Consider the following 15,939-nt stretch of genomic DNA (forward strand, 5'->3'; position numbering starts at 1 on the left):
TTTTAAAAATATGTATCGAGCATCTTCATACCTGCAGACGCTGTGGTAACTCCCTCCTTCCCTCTGTATCATAGGGGTGTGAGTTTATGTGTGTGTTTACTTGTGTATGTTGTGTGTGTTTACACATGTATGTTTGTGTGTATATGTGTGTGTGTCCCTCGTTTCTCCTTCTCTACAGGGACCCTAACTTACCAGTCTTTCTCATTTCTCAACATCTTACACAATTTTTAAAGATGTTGTTGTTAAGTAACCTCGACACCCAACATGGGGCTCGAATGAACTCACAACACCAAGACTGAGTGGCCCGCTCCACTGACGGGGCCAGTCAGGCGCCCTCAACATCCTGCACATTTTAATATAGCAGATGGGTGATAACTTTTTAATTTTGGAGGTGACTAGACTAGAATCAAACAGAATAAAGAAGACTGCTCCGATTAACATTCACAACTCGTAATGTTGACAGAGTTGTGAGTTCCTGATTTTTCTCTCGGTTGCCCTCCTGTTCATTGATTACTAGTGAACACAGGCTGATCACTTCCAAGGGTGTTTGTGAACCAGGCTGCATTCGGTCCTGATCGTCAGGCTACTCAGGAGAAAGGCTGAGCGCTCGTCAGCCAGGGAGGAGGGATTTTAGACTGGGGTGTCCAGAGCTACCCCTAAGGCACTTTCAAGACTGAATGCCATCATTCTGTCTTTGGAAACACGACCCCCTCAAAGTACGGAGGCAAGATTTAAACACACAGGTGCACGTGGCCATCCAGCATTCTTCTGCCCAAAGAGGTCTGAATTTCTGACAAGCCTATTACTCTGACAGCCTCAGTGCTCGACCTAGCGAAAATCGTTTCAAGGAGGAATGGTCTAAAAACGCTCTCTCACAAAGGCCATCCTTCCAGCGTAGAACAACAGTCTCACAGCTTCTTCCTGCAGAAAGTTCTTCCTCCCTCCCCGTCCTGTCAGAAATGAGCCCCCCCCCCACCAAGGGGGAGTCATAACACTTTACATAAAAATACCATCAATGTTTGCCCAGTTATATTATCTAAGGAACTGAGAAATTTTGTTTATATTTTAAGATCAGCAAATGCCAAAAATACTAATTTGAATTGAATAACCTTTCCCAGTCTTACATTCAAATGCAGAGAGATCCTATTTAAACACATCCTGCAGAACCTTCTAGATAATCGAAGAGAACATTTATGTTCGGTAGCATTTTAGCATTTAGCATTTTAGCCTTAGGCCTATTTTACTTTAATTCCTTAAAAAAAGTGGTGTGTCCACGTTGGGCGTCAACCTGAAGGCCTCGCCTTCCTCTCTTCCAGAGACCCGGTTCTGGTCCAGCCGCTCCGCTTACTGCCTCGGGGGCCTCAGCCCCTAAGTGTCCTCATCCATAAAACAGAATGAAGTGTAACTTTGAGGGACATTTTGAGAACGAGATGGGAAGACTTGTGTCAGTTACAGTGTGGGCGTGAGACTCATGCTGGTCAGTGTCTCCTGCAGGCTCTGCCCAGGGCCTGATTCTTGAGTCCAGCCACGTGGCAGTGACCACCCAGCAGTCAGCAAAGAGCACCACCCTCCCCAACCGAACCCTCTCTCTAGAGCTGGTGTCCGAGCAGTAGTTCTCAACCTCAGCGTCACCAAACAGGAAACTATCCAACTCCACCCAAGAGCCCAAAGTGGGGCCTGGCAGTCTCCTCCCGGTGATTCCACTACTAGCCAAGCTGGAGAGCCATTGCCCTGCTGGGTCATTCTTGAGAGATCACGCTTCCCCGTGGTCTCTAAATTCCTTCAACCCCTTTGCGCCTTCTCTTAACTCACCTCCAGCATCCCTCCAGCAGGCTGTGTTTTCTGTGAGTGACTGCAGAAGTTCTCTACCTGAACCAAATCCTAACCCTGCGTAGGAGAGGGAAAACGTGCTCTCAGGTGGCGGGGTCACTAAAAGCACCCCGACCCTTGATGAGGCTTGTCTCATGTCTTTTGTAGGGGTGGGAGTTCTCTCTGCTTCCCCACTGCATCTCCCCTGACCGTCCCCCCCTTCTGTTGGCTTAAACTCAACGTCCACTGGTACAGGAAGGATTGTGGGCCACTCCCGCCCATCAGAGGCGCCATGGGCATCCCAATGTTTAAATTTTCACAGAAACCCCTCCCTATGTTCTTAGAATAAAATTCTAGAAGTTTACTGCTGGCGGGACCGAGGTAGGTGTATCGAGGCAGGTGAAATCAGATTGCTAAAATATTCCAGTAAGTTGGGAGCTCTGACTCTGGAAAACATTCTTTCACATTTCTCAATGAAGAAGGCTTTGTTTCAAAGGGTTTCTGGTTTCCCTCTTCCACTGTCAGTGGAGTAAACCTCAAAGACTTTCCAAGAGTCTCCATCCTCCACGGTCACGGGACCGTCCTGGATCACACGTTCGGAAGTCTGTCTCCCCATGTTTCTAGCTGTACGGCAGATGCCCGGGATTCAGCCGGTTCCGGGGTGCATTGGTGCCAGCCAGCCATCCTCGTTCACACTGTGTTCTTGGTTAAACACTCTGGAGGCAGGAGTGGAAGAACGTTCTCTGGGGGACCCCCGCGGAGATCGCTGATGCCGCTTTTTGCTTTGCAGGAATGTTAGCTCAGCCGGAGAGGAGGCCCGCAGGAGGATGCGGGAATGTGACGGGCTCACAGATGCGCTGCTCTACGTGATCCAGTCCGCGCTGGGGAGCAGCGAGATCGACAGCAAGGTTTGTTGTGTTTGCATAGATTGAACATCTTAGAGACTAAAGATGCCCAAGGGACTAAGCAATGGCTAACAACAGCGGAGAGCTGATGCTGTGCTTAATGCCTTCACTCTGGGATCTGTCTTGGTCTCCCCATAGGAATCCAGAGTTTTCTAGATGGCTTCTAATCCTAGCCTAGACCTAGACACCTACATCTTGATTAATAATGAATAGAAATATGGATTGTTCTGAGTTCCTCCAACCAGATGGGTGTGTAAACATTTGCACACCACATTACCCACTGTGTAAAAGCCTCCAGTTTTTGTTTATAAAGTCTGCTTTCAAAAGACAGAGGAATATTAAAACTACCTGAGCTTTGAATAATTCTGTATTCTTACAAGTTAGCTTTTTTACAAATGTTAATTGTATCAAATGCCATTTTAAAAATGCCTTAAGACTGAAGAGCCTTGGTCAAAATCTAAGTGAATGGGAATGTCCACATGTTCACTCAGAATCTAGTCAGTGTTTCAGGTCAGAAACCGGAATAGAATTGGGTGGGCTTTTCCACTGTGGGAGGTATTTTGTTTTGCCTTCATTTGCCTTTTGTTTGGTTTCGATTCAATCTAAAATCGTCAGGAATAATATCCCGATATAAACACAGACTTTACTGATGCTTTTTAAGTGATCCGTGCGATACATGCGAGACCTCAATGAGAATCTCTCCAGAGCCACACTATTGACATTTTGGGCCAAGTTATTCCATGTTGTGGGGCCATCCTGTGCAGTGTAAGAAGTTGAGCAACATCCTTGGTTCTCCCCACTGGATGCCAATCGCATCTCCCTTCCCGGCGATGACAAACAAAAATGTTTCCGACCATTGCCCAGTATCCCCCAGGGGAACAGAACTCGTCCTGGTGTAAACCCCCAGCCATGTGCCTAGACCCCGTCACAGCCCTCTGACTTGGAGGGTCCACCTCTGCTCTCAGATTCATGTTCCTTCAAAAGTTCATCAGGTGATATGTCGTGTGTCCTCCACTGAGAGCCCACGTCAGTAGATTAGCTACAGCTTTGAAATGGACTCTGATCAGGAAGACGATGAAACATAATTAAGTTACAAAGTCAGGTAAAAAACAGGTAAGAGTGGTTTTATCCCGTAAGTTACCAACGGGCATGGGGAAAGACTTCGCAGTTCTCCACCTCGCCTGCACGGTGGAATGGCTGAGAAGTTGAGACAATTGCTGATAGCCGAGCCCTCCTCCCTATAATCGTGGATGCACACACCTTCTGGAACTCCAGCCCTCTGAGTACTAGTTTCCTGCAGTTATGAACGCGGTTTGTCATCCGGTCACCACCGTCGAGTTACACGGGCATCCGTGAACTTACTCTGCAAGTGTTACCAATTTTGAAGACGGAATATGAAGCGCTAAAATTTAACCAACCCCTCTTGTAAACACCCTTTATGGCCATTTTAGAACTTTTAATATCACTGATAAGAAAATTAAGTCCCTGAAAAAAATGACCAGTCAAGCTGTCTTGAGTATTTACAGATGGTTGTGAATGTAATAGACCAAAGATCTTTAAACGCGCTGCGGGAGGTAATTCGGGAAGGCTGCCGTGCCCAGGATCTCCACATTCAGAGCAGTAAAGACTAAAGCATGGGGACCCGAAGCCTCCTACTGGGGTGGATACAAAGAGAGCTTTAAGACTGGACCTCGGGGTTGAAAATAAAATCAGACTCCACAGCTCTTGCCTTGGCCAGGTGCCCCTGCCAACACTGGTGGGAAGTATGGTCCCAAAACAAAGTGCTGTGAGCCCCCACGCCTCTTTTCTGATGTGGTAGATGGCTAGATCCCTGGAGCCCCTGGGAGATCCCCTCGTTTAACGTCTACGTTGTATTCAAAAGAGGAGCCTGGAATCGCTTGGAGTGTTGAGGGCGGCAGGGAGAAGACACGGCGATTTCTGATGAAGCTGCAAGAGCCCCAGGCTTGTGTGGGTGTGTGTCACCTCCAGCTCCTGCTCACTGGGGACCGTCCCCAGGTACCCCCAACTTCAGGATGAGGAGGATCGTCATAGCTTCCGAATGGATCAGAAGTCACAAGTGACTTAGCAGTGACTGTCCAGCCAGAACGTTCCATGAAGGTCTAAGAATTATGGCCCCCCAGTGTCCCACCTGGCCCTCTGCATGGTCCTGTCTTAGCTTTCACAGGGGCAAGGTAGAGGAGGAAGGAGCTCATATTCTCTTAAAGGCCCGCAAAGTTCATGTGTTAAAGGACCTGGAATCTGTGCGAACTCAGCTCAGTGCCTATAATTGGGACCATTTGCTGAATGGGTTACCCTACAGTAGTGCAGTCCACAGAAAAATTAGCCCTTTGTGATAGAAAATAAGGAGTCAAGATGATGCTCGTGGCCCAGAGGAGCGGCTAAAAGCACTGGTGACAGCAATGGATGTCCAAAGCAGAGCCACCAGGGGCCGTGTGCCTTCTACTGGTGTCCCAGAGAAGGGCGGTAGCCGCCTGGCTTTTCTGTGCCCTTTCCCCACTCCCGTAGAGAGAAGAGCTTGAGTGGCCCTTCCACAGCAAGCCTGGCGAGAGAGAGCAGGTCAGGCCCGGTGACTCCCTCGCCCTGTCCTGTCCTGTCCTCTGCACCCCTTCCCTCTGCCAACCCGGCTTCCTCTCCCCCTCCAGCTTCTCCCACACCATCCCCCAGCCACAGGTAGATTATAAAGCACTTCTGGAAATGGCTGTGGATGTGTTCCCCGGAAGTCATTTGTTAAACAGAGGCACGGAGATGCCCCCGGGGAAGACGAACAGCAGGATGAGAAAGAGGTTGATTCTCGCAAGTCTTTGATGTAAGAAAAATCAGTTTGAGCTGATTTAAAAATCGTTCTGACTTATGCCATAACATTTTCCTTTCAGGGAGCGACTTTTCTCTCTTTCATGCATCGTCCTGTGTTTACCTGCTTTCATGCCGGTTCCTTTTTTGATGCTGAGAGGATGCTTGAAATAGAAAATCAAGTTGACTCAAAGCCTGTGGGATTAGCAGCCTTGAAACCTTGAAAAGCTGACAAGACAGATCTGGAATGGCAAAGGCTCCAGAGAGAGATCCCGGAAACCGGTTTTCCTAGTTGATTGTCTTGCCCCCAGTAGCCAAGTCAAAGACCCAGGCTCAACCTTTGCCCAGATTCCTGTCCTGGGAGGAGAGCAGTGCGGCCTCTGCCCCTCCCAGGCTGGACCCAGGACCAGAGGGAGGTGGTCCTAAGTGCCAGGGGTCTCGTCCCCTTGACCTGTGAAACGGAACCGTGATCTCTGTCTCGCTTGCTGGTGCACACAGCAGAAGCCTGAGAAGCCATAACCAAACTGGCAAGCTTTTAAAATAAAACTTAGCTCCGTTCAATTTTTTTCCCCATCGGGATTTTGTTTTTGTTTTTTTTTAATTGGGTGTATTTTTACTCTTCCCACCATTCATCAAATGTGGGACAAAGGGCAAAAGGTTGACCCGAAGTTCATGTGTGAAGCCTCGCCTCCAGAGTGATGGTATTTCAGAGGAAGGGTCCTTGGGAGGAACTGGAGCCACAGAGAGATTAAGCACTTGGCTTAATCCTGAACTGGCAGAGCCAGGCTTCAAACCTAGACTTGTGGGCCCTGGTCCCATGTTCTAAACTTGCCAGCGGTGCCGTCTGGACCACTGTCCGTGGTCTGAGCGCTCGTATGGTGTTTGCTGTGGGCCAGGAGCACTTCTCCGTGCGCACACACCGGGCCGGTTTCCCGTTGCTGCTCTAGCAAGTTGCCACAAACCTGGTGGCTTAAAACAACCCAAATTGATTATCTTACTGTTTTACGGCTCAGGAGTCCCCAGTGGGTCTTGCTGGGCTAAAACCAATATGTCGCCAGGGCTGCGTGCCTTCTGGAAGCTCGTGGGAGAATCCGTTTTCTCGTCTTCTCCAGCTTCTAGAGGCGCCCACAATTCCTTGGCCGTGGCCGTGGCCCCTTCTGCCATCTTCACATCCCGCAACGAGAGGTCACACCTTCTCCCACCACTTCGCTTCGCTTCCTCTGCCACCCGCCCTCACGTATAGGACCCTCAGGGGCCCACCGGAATAATCCAGGACCGTCTCCCCAACTGAAGGTCAGCGGATGAACAGCCACCGTTCTGTCTGCAGCCTCCATTCCTCCTGGCCACACAACCCGGCCTTTTCACAGCTCACAGAGATGGATGTGGGGCAGGGGGCACTGCTCATTCATACTCGGCTCCCCTGATCCACACAGCAAGCCAAGACATGGGCGCTATTATGGCCATCTTACAGAGAAAGTTACTGAGTCCGATGATGGGTATATTGTCCAAGTCACACAGACGGAGATCAAGGGCCTTACAGGTGTCCAGCCCCACATTGTGTGTCCTCAAGCACCAGTTAAGCCCCATACTAAGAAAACAGGAGCACCAGCCATCTCCAGACAAACCAGGAGCATGGAAACGTTCATGCCCCCAGTGATCCTGGCACTTGGTTTGCCTGGGACCCCCCAGCTTTATATCCATACCTCCTTTTACTCCCAGAAAGCACCCTAGTGGGTGGGAAACACTAGGGTCTCCCTCCCCGAGCTGACGGGCATGTGAGAATGCCCAGTCTGGATGATTCTGAGCCCTGGTCCCCAGCGGGGAGCGGGGCGTGCGTGCGCCATATCTGGGACCTCTCCCATGTTGTGGATTCTTAACCGCTCGCCGGTGAACTTCAGTCAGCAATGACAGCTGTTTATAAAAGTAACTAGCATGGAGAAGAAAAGCTTTTAAGGACCTTCTCAGGCTTCTCTCAATTCTTCCTACCGTCGCTATCAAGGCAGGCTGCAGGAGTCAGGAGCTTAATGTCTCCAGAAAGAATCAGGGATGTGGAAATGACTGCTTTCCTGGGTAGAGGATTGCTGGTTAGTTTTTATTCATTCCTCCTTTGTTTCTTTTCCTTTTTTTTTTCTTTTTCTTTTTTTGGGTTCTCCAGACCGTTGAAAACTGTGTGTGCATTTTAAGGAACCTGTCGTACCGGCTGGCAGCAGAAACGTCTCAGGGACAGCACATGGGCACGGATGAGCTGGACGGGCTGCTCTGTGGGGAGGCCAATGGCAAAGACACAGAGAGTTCCGGGTGCTGGGGCAAGAAGAAGAAGAAAAAGAAATCCCAAGATCAGGTAATGCCGACGGCTCGCCACGGCACGCAGTGATCCCTTCCCTAATGACAGTGTTACCGTTTCTTCCACTCGGACAGGTACAGGGCTCTGTACTTCCCACGCGAGGTAAAGTCACACGTGCATCTGCACAGTTTTCCCGTGGGACTCTCACGGTTCAGATGGGGGAGCATCACGCGCCTTCCCCTGTCCCACAGACCAGCCCAGACAGGAACTTCGAAAAAGTCTTACGAGTCCTGGGCAGGCTCTAAGGTCCCAGCTTGTAGCATCCACCCTGGGCACGGGTTCCTCTGGGTGTTGGTCCACACATTGATGTCCCTTGCCAGGGACAGGCGGGGTGCCCGGCAGGTGGTACAGATGCACACAATCGGTGTGGCGTCGGAAGGGAAGCTGAGCAGAAATGCACAAAAACCCAACACATCACTTACTGCATGTTTTGAACCATTTCGGTATGTAACCTTGCACTTATTGTTACAAGTGGGGGAGCTTAGAATCACAATTCTCCAACAGAATGACATTAGGAGCTAGGCCTTGGGGCGCAATTCTGATAAATTCACAAAGCTGTCCAGCTGGAGAGATCTCTTCAAAACGGATGGCCTTCACCTCGAGCTGCCGTAAATAGGATGCCTGCAGTGAAGTAAAGGCCAGTGGGCAGCCACTCTGAGCCTTAGTAGAATCATGACAGCCTCTACCCCTTTCCCCAGGAGCCTCTGGAAGGCAGAAGCTTTCACCCAGTGGGCTTCCAGGTAAAGGAGTAGTATGAGTAGTAGCTGCTGGCCCTGAACTCCAGCTACGGAGGTCGTCCGGTCTTACTGTGGCCTGGACAGTGTGGTCACCGGTCCAACCTTCCTGGACAGTATGACCAGGCGTCCAGCCTTCCCCTGGACACCGTGTTCATATCCCAGCCACTAAGGGTCCTACCGACCCAAGATATGACTGTCTTCAGGAATCGACAAATAAGAAAGCAGGACAGAACTCACCACACTCTCTCCTGGCAGGTTTTAATTCAACATAAATATGCAGAAGTATCTGTTCAGATCACAGCACATAATTTTTCAAAGTATGTTCAAAATCATTTTGCTTTGAGGAAGGATTAGAGAAGCTATGTTGTTTGGAGTAAGGATTCGTGGAAATCCATTCTTAGATATAACTTGAATGCATCCGTGTTTGCATTTTTTAGGCTCTAGTCCTCTCGCTGTTTGTGGCCCCTGAGGGCTCCTCCAGGAACATCTACAACTTTGAGATCTGTATGTTCCAGCATAAAAACACCTATAATTTAAAACATACATGCCGTTTGCCTTTCTGATAGTAACCATCCAGTCTGAGAAGCTCCCAACCCTGCTTTCTCTCCCATCATGGATCAGTGCTGTGTGTCCACTGTCTCCCTGAGTCTTCTAAAAGGATTGAGCCATAGTTCCTAATTCAGCCACTTAAAAACCTCCCATCAGGTGAATGCAATGGTTAACAAGCAGGTATTTATTGAATGTCTACTACATGCCAGACATTGTACCAAATAATGTCAGATACCTCAGTCTTCCTTCCTGGCACAACCAAGACCGTGATGGCTTCTGAACTTTTTCAATATCAAATAAGCGATGCATGGCCTAACAGAGGTATAATGGGTCCTTCTCACAGTTTCCTGCTGCGCTACTGTATCCCATTGGGCTCTGACCCTTCACTGCTTCATCCCAGAAAGTGAATGAGCAGAATAAACACTGAAAATAGCATATGGGCAGGGATGTGGTTCTTGCCCATCTGTCCGGTGATCATAAGCCCCCAGGGTCTCACCCACCTCCTACAGACTCAGAATCTCCGGCATGGGCCCAGGTAACTTTGGAAGGCAGATTTGGGAAATTGTATTAACATGTTAGCCTTGGTTTTAAAAAAACAAAAGCAAAACTTTAAACTGAGCTTGATTTCACTCTGATTTCAAGGTTTTCTCTCCAGTCTATTGTTTGAACTCTAAGGACCATCCTTCCGAGGACCCCCACACCAGTCACTGGTGTCACATCAGTAAAAGTTGGCCCCAAACACCCAACCCTTTCTCCAACCCTGGCAAGGTGTGCTCACACAGCCTGAAGCCCTTCAAGTGACAAGTGGGATTAGGTATTGATTGGGTCCAGAGAAGTCAGGAGTCAGAAGAGAATATTCATGGACATGTCCCCAAAAGACAGCCCTCCTTTCAAGCTGGTTATCTGCTTCCATAGAATCTTAAAATGAACAACTTCCCACCTTAGAATGTTGTATTTTGAACCATATTTTATGACATTGATGAGCTATTTTCTAAGCTGAGTAAGAGGAAGAGATTAATGCAGTTTTATCATTTTTGTCAAAATTCTAAGTGAAGATTTATAAGGGTCATTTATCCCATCTTTTTCTCAAGATATTATTTAAGGAAACACAAAGGATTTCTTGAAGAAAGTTTTGCCAAAACAACCATGTTAAAATACACTAGAACATTGTTGTTTATAAAGAAACTTCATAGTTATGGTTTCAGTCAAGTGATAGTTTTGTAAAAGACTAAACTGTGCTCTAATATAATGCAAACATATTTTTCTGAAAAATTTTAATGTAAACAGATAGGAGCTATGTCTGTTTGCAAGTCATTTCGTATGTCTGTCAAGTTCAGTAGATTTAAAAAGAGTCAAGAGTAAAAAGCATCTTGCATTTAAAACCGATGGAAGGGAGGCAGCGCTGACTGGTCTGGAGATGGGGAGGAGAACATCGGACATGGAGCCGTGAGATAGGGTGACACCGGCACACCGCTTAGCCTCCCCACCACTGGTCCCCTGGAGAGAACAGACTCTAGATGGCGCCACCTGCTGGGAAGGATGGGCACTTGCTCGAGCCTGGGGTCTCAGCGGGGAGAATGTGCTTTGCACTGCGGGAACGCAGGTGGCCATTCCGAATAGTCTAAAGGAATTAAAGGCCAGCTCTCCCAAGTGAGAGGAGGAACCAAGGCCCTAATTCATCACAGTTAACAGGTTGCAGCAAGGTGAGAAATGGAAATGTCCCCAGGCCTGTCTAGGACAAAGCATCCCCATCTTTGCCTTCAGAGCTTGCAGACTGATGTAACTCACCTAGAAGCTTCCAGGAAGTTCTAGGTTTACAGCTTTCAAGATGGTCAGAATATCCATTCTCTGGAGTCTCTGTTGCTCATAAAGGCAGGTTTTCAAGGAATATCTAGTGATTGGAGAGAATTATATATTACAAAGTGAAATGAAGAAAAATAACAGAAAAACAAGAGTTTATATAGAGAGTGATAGATAGGAAGTTGGTAAAACCTGGCCAATTTCACCAAATGTGTGTCACATGCAAATATAAAATATGTTTACTTTTGTATATTTGTATCTGCATATATATGTATGTGTTTCTAGAGAAAGCACAGTAACATCAAAGAGAGGGGATAGTGATTCTCTTTGTACTTGGGTATTTACGAATTTTCTAATAGGCATTACATTTGTAATCTTTTCAAATACCATTTAGAAAATAATATTTTAGAAGACAGGAACTCATTAAGTCAATGTTTGCTTATTCGTTCTCTTCTCTTAAATTTAAGATACCCAGAGAAAAGTATCCAAGAATGGAGCTCTCTAAGATGAGAGGTTGTCAAGTCCACAACACATACTTCCTAGGACAGAGGTTTTACCAGGAAGTCAAAGTGATAAAAAGCATAATTAGTTTAATGATTGCCTCTGGAGCTTGCAATATCCCAGAAATTTATGTTGATTCTTACCTTTGGCATTGTTAATTCTATACCTGAGGAAAATGCTGTGAGACTATAAAGGTCAGATTTAGTTACAATAAAAAATCTCAGAGACTTTATCCTTTAGATTCTTAATTAGAATAATTCAAGAAAATACATGATACAAAGATAGGCTTCCTTTATGCTCTTAATTCAAGAAATGGTTGCTATTAGGGCACCTGGGTGGCTCAGTTGGTTAAGCATCCAACTCTTGATTTCAGCTCAGGTCATGATCTCAGGGTTGTGAGATCGAGCCCAACATGGGATTCTATGCTCAGTGAGGAGTCTGCTTGTCCCTCTCCCTCCCTCCTCGTGTGGGCTCTCTCTCTCTCTCTCAAATAAATATATAAAATATTTTTTTTTTAAAGAAAGAAATGGTTGCTATTGAATCATACTGGAACCATCTGACTACGAGCCCCCAAGCGTAGAGGTATTTAACATTTCTGCGCATCACATTCTGATCCAAAATGGCTTTGCAAATTTATTAATTTCTGACTCTGTGTTCAATGCCTGTTGCCAAATTATAGGAAATTGCTGGTCTCTCTAGCCCTTTTCAGGCTGACCGCACCCCCACCCCACCAAACCATCTATACGTCACATGCCAAGAGGCACATCTCACCTGTCAGGGTCTCCACTGCCTTCTAGCAGGGCTCCGTGCCAGGCACTGGGCACAGCAGGGACAGGGGCAGCATTATGAAGATTAGGGTCCAGGGAAATGCAAGTAGACAAAATTGCTACATTTACTTCTCCACCTTTTGTAGAAATAAGTATCTTTTGTTTCTCAATTTGGCATATGGCCAAGGTTCCTGGGATGATATCCTGGGATTGGTGGTACTCCAAGTGGATTCAGGGTCAAGAATACTGCCGGCTGCTGGCCAGAGCAGACCTGAGCCTTCAAGACCCACTCAGTGTGAACTTGACAGTGCAGAGGAACTGCTGAGGTCAAAGAAAAAACAAAGCAAGACAAGTAAGATGTCCTAGAACCGAGAACTTCTCTTTTCTGCTTGAGTATCGCTTCTGAATGTTTTAGTTCGTGTGGATATATGTGTATCCACGTGGGTGAGGATATAAACTTGTCAGAATTCAAAGATGACTCTGATCTGGTATTTTTGTATGGTCGACTTTGGCTCTCCTGATCATCTTTATTTCACAGTTTAGTGAGTTGTGCTCAATTTAAGTTCCCACCTCTTGCTTACATCGTGGATGCCAAACGCATGGACCAGCAGGAGGTTCCATTTGTCATATCACCGTGATATTTTAGACGCAAAAGCATGGTATTGGGATTCTACATAACACCCTTAATGCCCTCTTATTTTTTCCATGATAATGGACATGTCTTGGCAGAACCTCCAGGGCTGTCCACCTGCATGCTTTCCTGGCCTGTCCTTTGTCCCACAGACCAGCCTCTGAGCTTTTGTTCATGCTCTTCCTCTTTCTGGCCTTCTACTACCTTCTACTACTTGGAAGATAATCCTCTAAGACCAAATAAAACATCACCTCCATCCCTTCAAGACTTCTTCCAAGAGTTACTCATCCTCTAGTCATTCACCTGGTTTTATTGAACTTCCCCTTTAGTGCTGATCTGCTCTAGTAGCTGACTCTCACAGAGAGGGGATCTGCTGATGGGAGGGATTGGGTGAGTCTCGTTTCTGTCATTGACCTCTAGCCCAACACCCAGAATGAGCTATGCTGAGTGATACTCAGTTTTGGGTTCACAGCACACTCTACCCCTTGTTGGGGAGGTTTCGAGTAGATGTCCACAGCTGTGACTTGTCCCAGCCTCGTCCGTTTCTTTCTTGATGACACTTTACCTCCGGGAGCCACTGGAGGGCCCAGAATATTCTGTAGACCTTCTCTTTTCCATTTGTGGTTCAAACTGTTACCCAGGTTCTCATGACAGTGCTGCATCTTATTATGTTAGTCAATTTTCTGCCTCTATAAGGACCACCACACCTAACAAGCATTCTGTATCATGACAGTCATCTGAGGACTTGGGATTCATGTGCGTCCAGGCACGTCTCAAGGTTCTCCTGGAGAAGTAATACTTTCGATTGTGCCTTGTTCTGAAGGTGTTAGAACATGACACATAAATCGTATTAGATGCCACGAAATCCCATGACCCAAAAGGTCTCCTGGGATTCCCAGAACTTTGTATCTGGTATCACTTCTGCGTGAGCATCATATGGATGCTGTTGGCCCAGAAACCAGACCCTGACACTCAACAGTGATCGGTATCCCAAGGCACACATGTGAATTTTCTTGCTGGTTTGAATCACACTGCAGATTAGAATTTTAAAGAAGTTTCTCCTTATTTTGGACAAAATTGATGTTAATTATAAGCAAATATAAGCATGCATGTAAATGCACAAATATATAACATGTAAATTATATATGAGTAAAATAGCAATAAGCTATAAGGGGAAAGGAATACGCAAACCTCTACCACCTCCTCCTAGACAGAGCCACAATTGCAATTTGTACCAGGCAGATATCCTTTCCGATCTTCTCTCTCCATATCTATGCACAGCTTTGCTTAACCCTTCAAAGTACAGGTTGACTACATTGATGTGAGTATGAATTAGGGCGCATGTCAGACAGCCAAACTCTTAGAGTTTCTAAGTGTGCTGAGAGTAGATAAGTGTCCTTCCTGCTAATGTGAAGGTCGATACTGCTGGCAGCCCTGATCTGTGGTCTTCAGTGGCTCTAAGATCTATCGTATTCTCCTCTTTGGGATAATTCCTCCTTCTGATGGTCCTCGATGGTTTTCCACGTCCATTGACCAGGAGCAGGAAAGGCATAAAGAAGACAGGGTAGGGGGAAGCGTCCTTCTCCGCACCTTTCCCTTTCCCACCATGGTCTGTATGGGGTCATGTTAAAACCCAAACTGCAAACAGGCAGGAAGTGTAGCATATTTGCTGCCCAACCATGACCCCAGGGCGTTCTCTTAACTAAGGGAAAGGGGATGCAGTGGCACGCCTCCGGATGCAGCAAGAGCTCTCTGTCCCTGGGAGGGGAAATTCTTTATTACTGAATTTATTGAAAGTCGTCTGCCCACGGTAATGAAAAGTTGGCTTTTACTTATTTCACTGTTGGCAAATTCTCTGCCAACAGCGCAGCCCCTGATTACTTGCCCTCGGTGACCGCCCCCGCTGCCCACCTTGGCACAGCATGGTTGGGGAGAACAGGTGTGGGCGTGACACCCACTCGTCTCACTCTGCGTATTGTCATACAAGAGTTTATCCCGTGACTCAGCATGACCTTTCTCCTTGCCAGCAAATTGTCGCCGGCAGAATGGAGAGAGGGCTGCCAGGAATTGCACTGTGGGGGTGTACTGTGATGTGTGAACCACTCCCTGACGATCAGAAAATGCGGTTGCTTCCCAGTTTTAAACTAACGTAAACTGTAATAAACTTGCGTAGCTAAATCTCGTGCACACCCTTAATTGCTCTTGCAAGATAAATTCTTAAAGGTGAACTCTCGAGACCAAATGAATCTGGGGACGTAAGCCAAAATGTGTCTGAATCACGCTGGGTGGCGGTGACAGCTGATTCAATTTACCGTAATGGATGGATCTGCCCTTCATGGCATTCTTGGTGCTTTCTAAGTTCTCATTCTTAATATCATGGGTTGACTTTCTTCCAGTTTCCATTTTATTAGTAAGCATGCTTTTTCCTTCACTGCTTAATACCATTTCTTCACCAACCATCTGCTTATTTGAGCCGCTGCTCATTCCTCATGGTGGACCTCACTGTGCCTTCACGTCACCATATGCCGGGAGCTTGGTGACTCAAGACATGAGATTTCATGTCCTCCAAGCAGCAAGTCACACAAGCCTGCAAGGCCATAGCCGTCCATGTTTATGCAGCGACTCTCCTTGGTCACTGTCCATGGATGAATGAGATTCTCCTCCTACGGCTGCACGTCTCCTCTGAAATACATCCTATCACCTAAAAATGCTGTTCTTCTATTTTGGGTGACTTTACAGACTTAAAACTCCGATGTAGGCTTCCCATTTATTTTTCTTATTGACATTTTACCATTCAGTGCTTCGTGCCATTAATAAATACTCTGTGCCTGCGTGGCTGTGACGGTTTGCCATTCGACTCTTGATTTGGACCCAGGTCATGGTCTCAGGGTCATGGGATCGAGTCCCATGTGGAGCTTTGCATTCAGTGGGGAGTCTGCTTGGGATTCTCTCTCTCCCTCTCCCTCTGCCCCACCTCCTCCTCTCTCTCTTCTAGAATAAATAAATAAATCTTGAAAAAAATACTCTGTGTTTTATACTACTAGATCAGGGTTTCTCAGCCTTGTCACTCTTGACATTTTGAACT

The 15,939-nt window shown here is 47.0% G+C and overlaps 1 protein-coding gene across 2 annotated transcripts in view; it reads left to right on the top strand.

Moving 5' to 3' along the window:
- CTNND2 (catenin delta 2) overlaps nucleotides 1-15,939 on the top strand; it is a gene marked incomplete at its 5' end in the record, with an annotated part of 906,977 nt that overhangs the window by 774,605 nt on the left and 116,433 nt on the right. For both annotated transcript variants that reach the window (XM_080804204.1, XM_080804205.1), the window contains 2 exons: nucleotides 2,600-2,717; nucleotides 7,681-7,866. In XM_080804204.1, the coding sequence (XP_080660330.1) occupies nucleotides 2,600-2,717; nucleotides 7,681-7,866 (304 nt within the window). The remainder of the gene's footprint in view (nucleotides 1-2,599; nucleotides 2,718-7,680; nucleotides 7,867-15,939) is intronic.

Source organism: Martes martes (genome assembly GCF_963455335.1).
Source record: "Martes martes genome assembly, chromosome: 5".
Classification (NCBI taxonomy): domain Eukaryota; kingdom Metazoa; phylum Chordata; class Mammalia; order Carnivora; family Mustelidae; genus Martes; species Martes martes.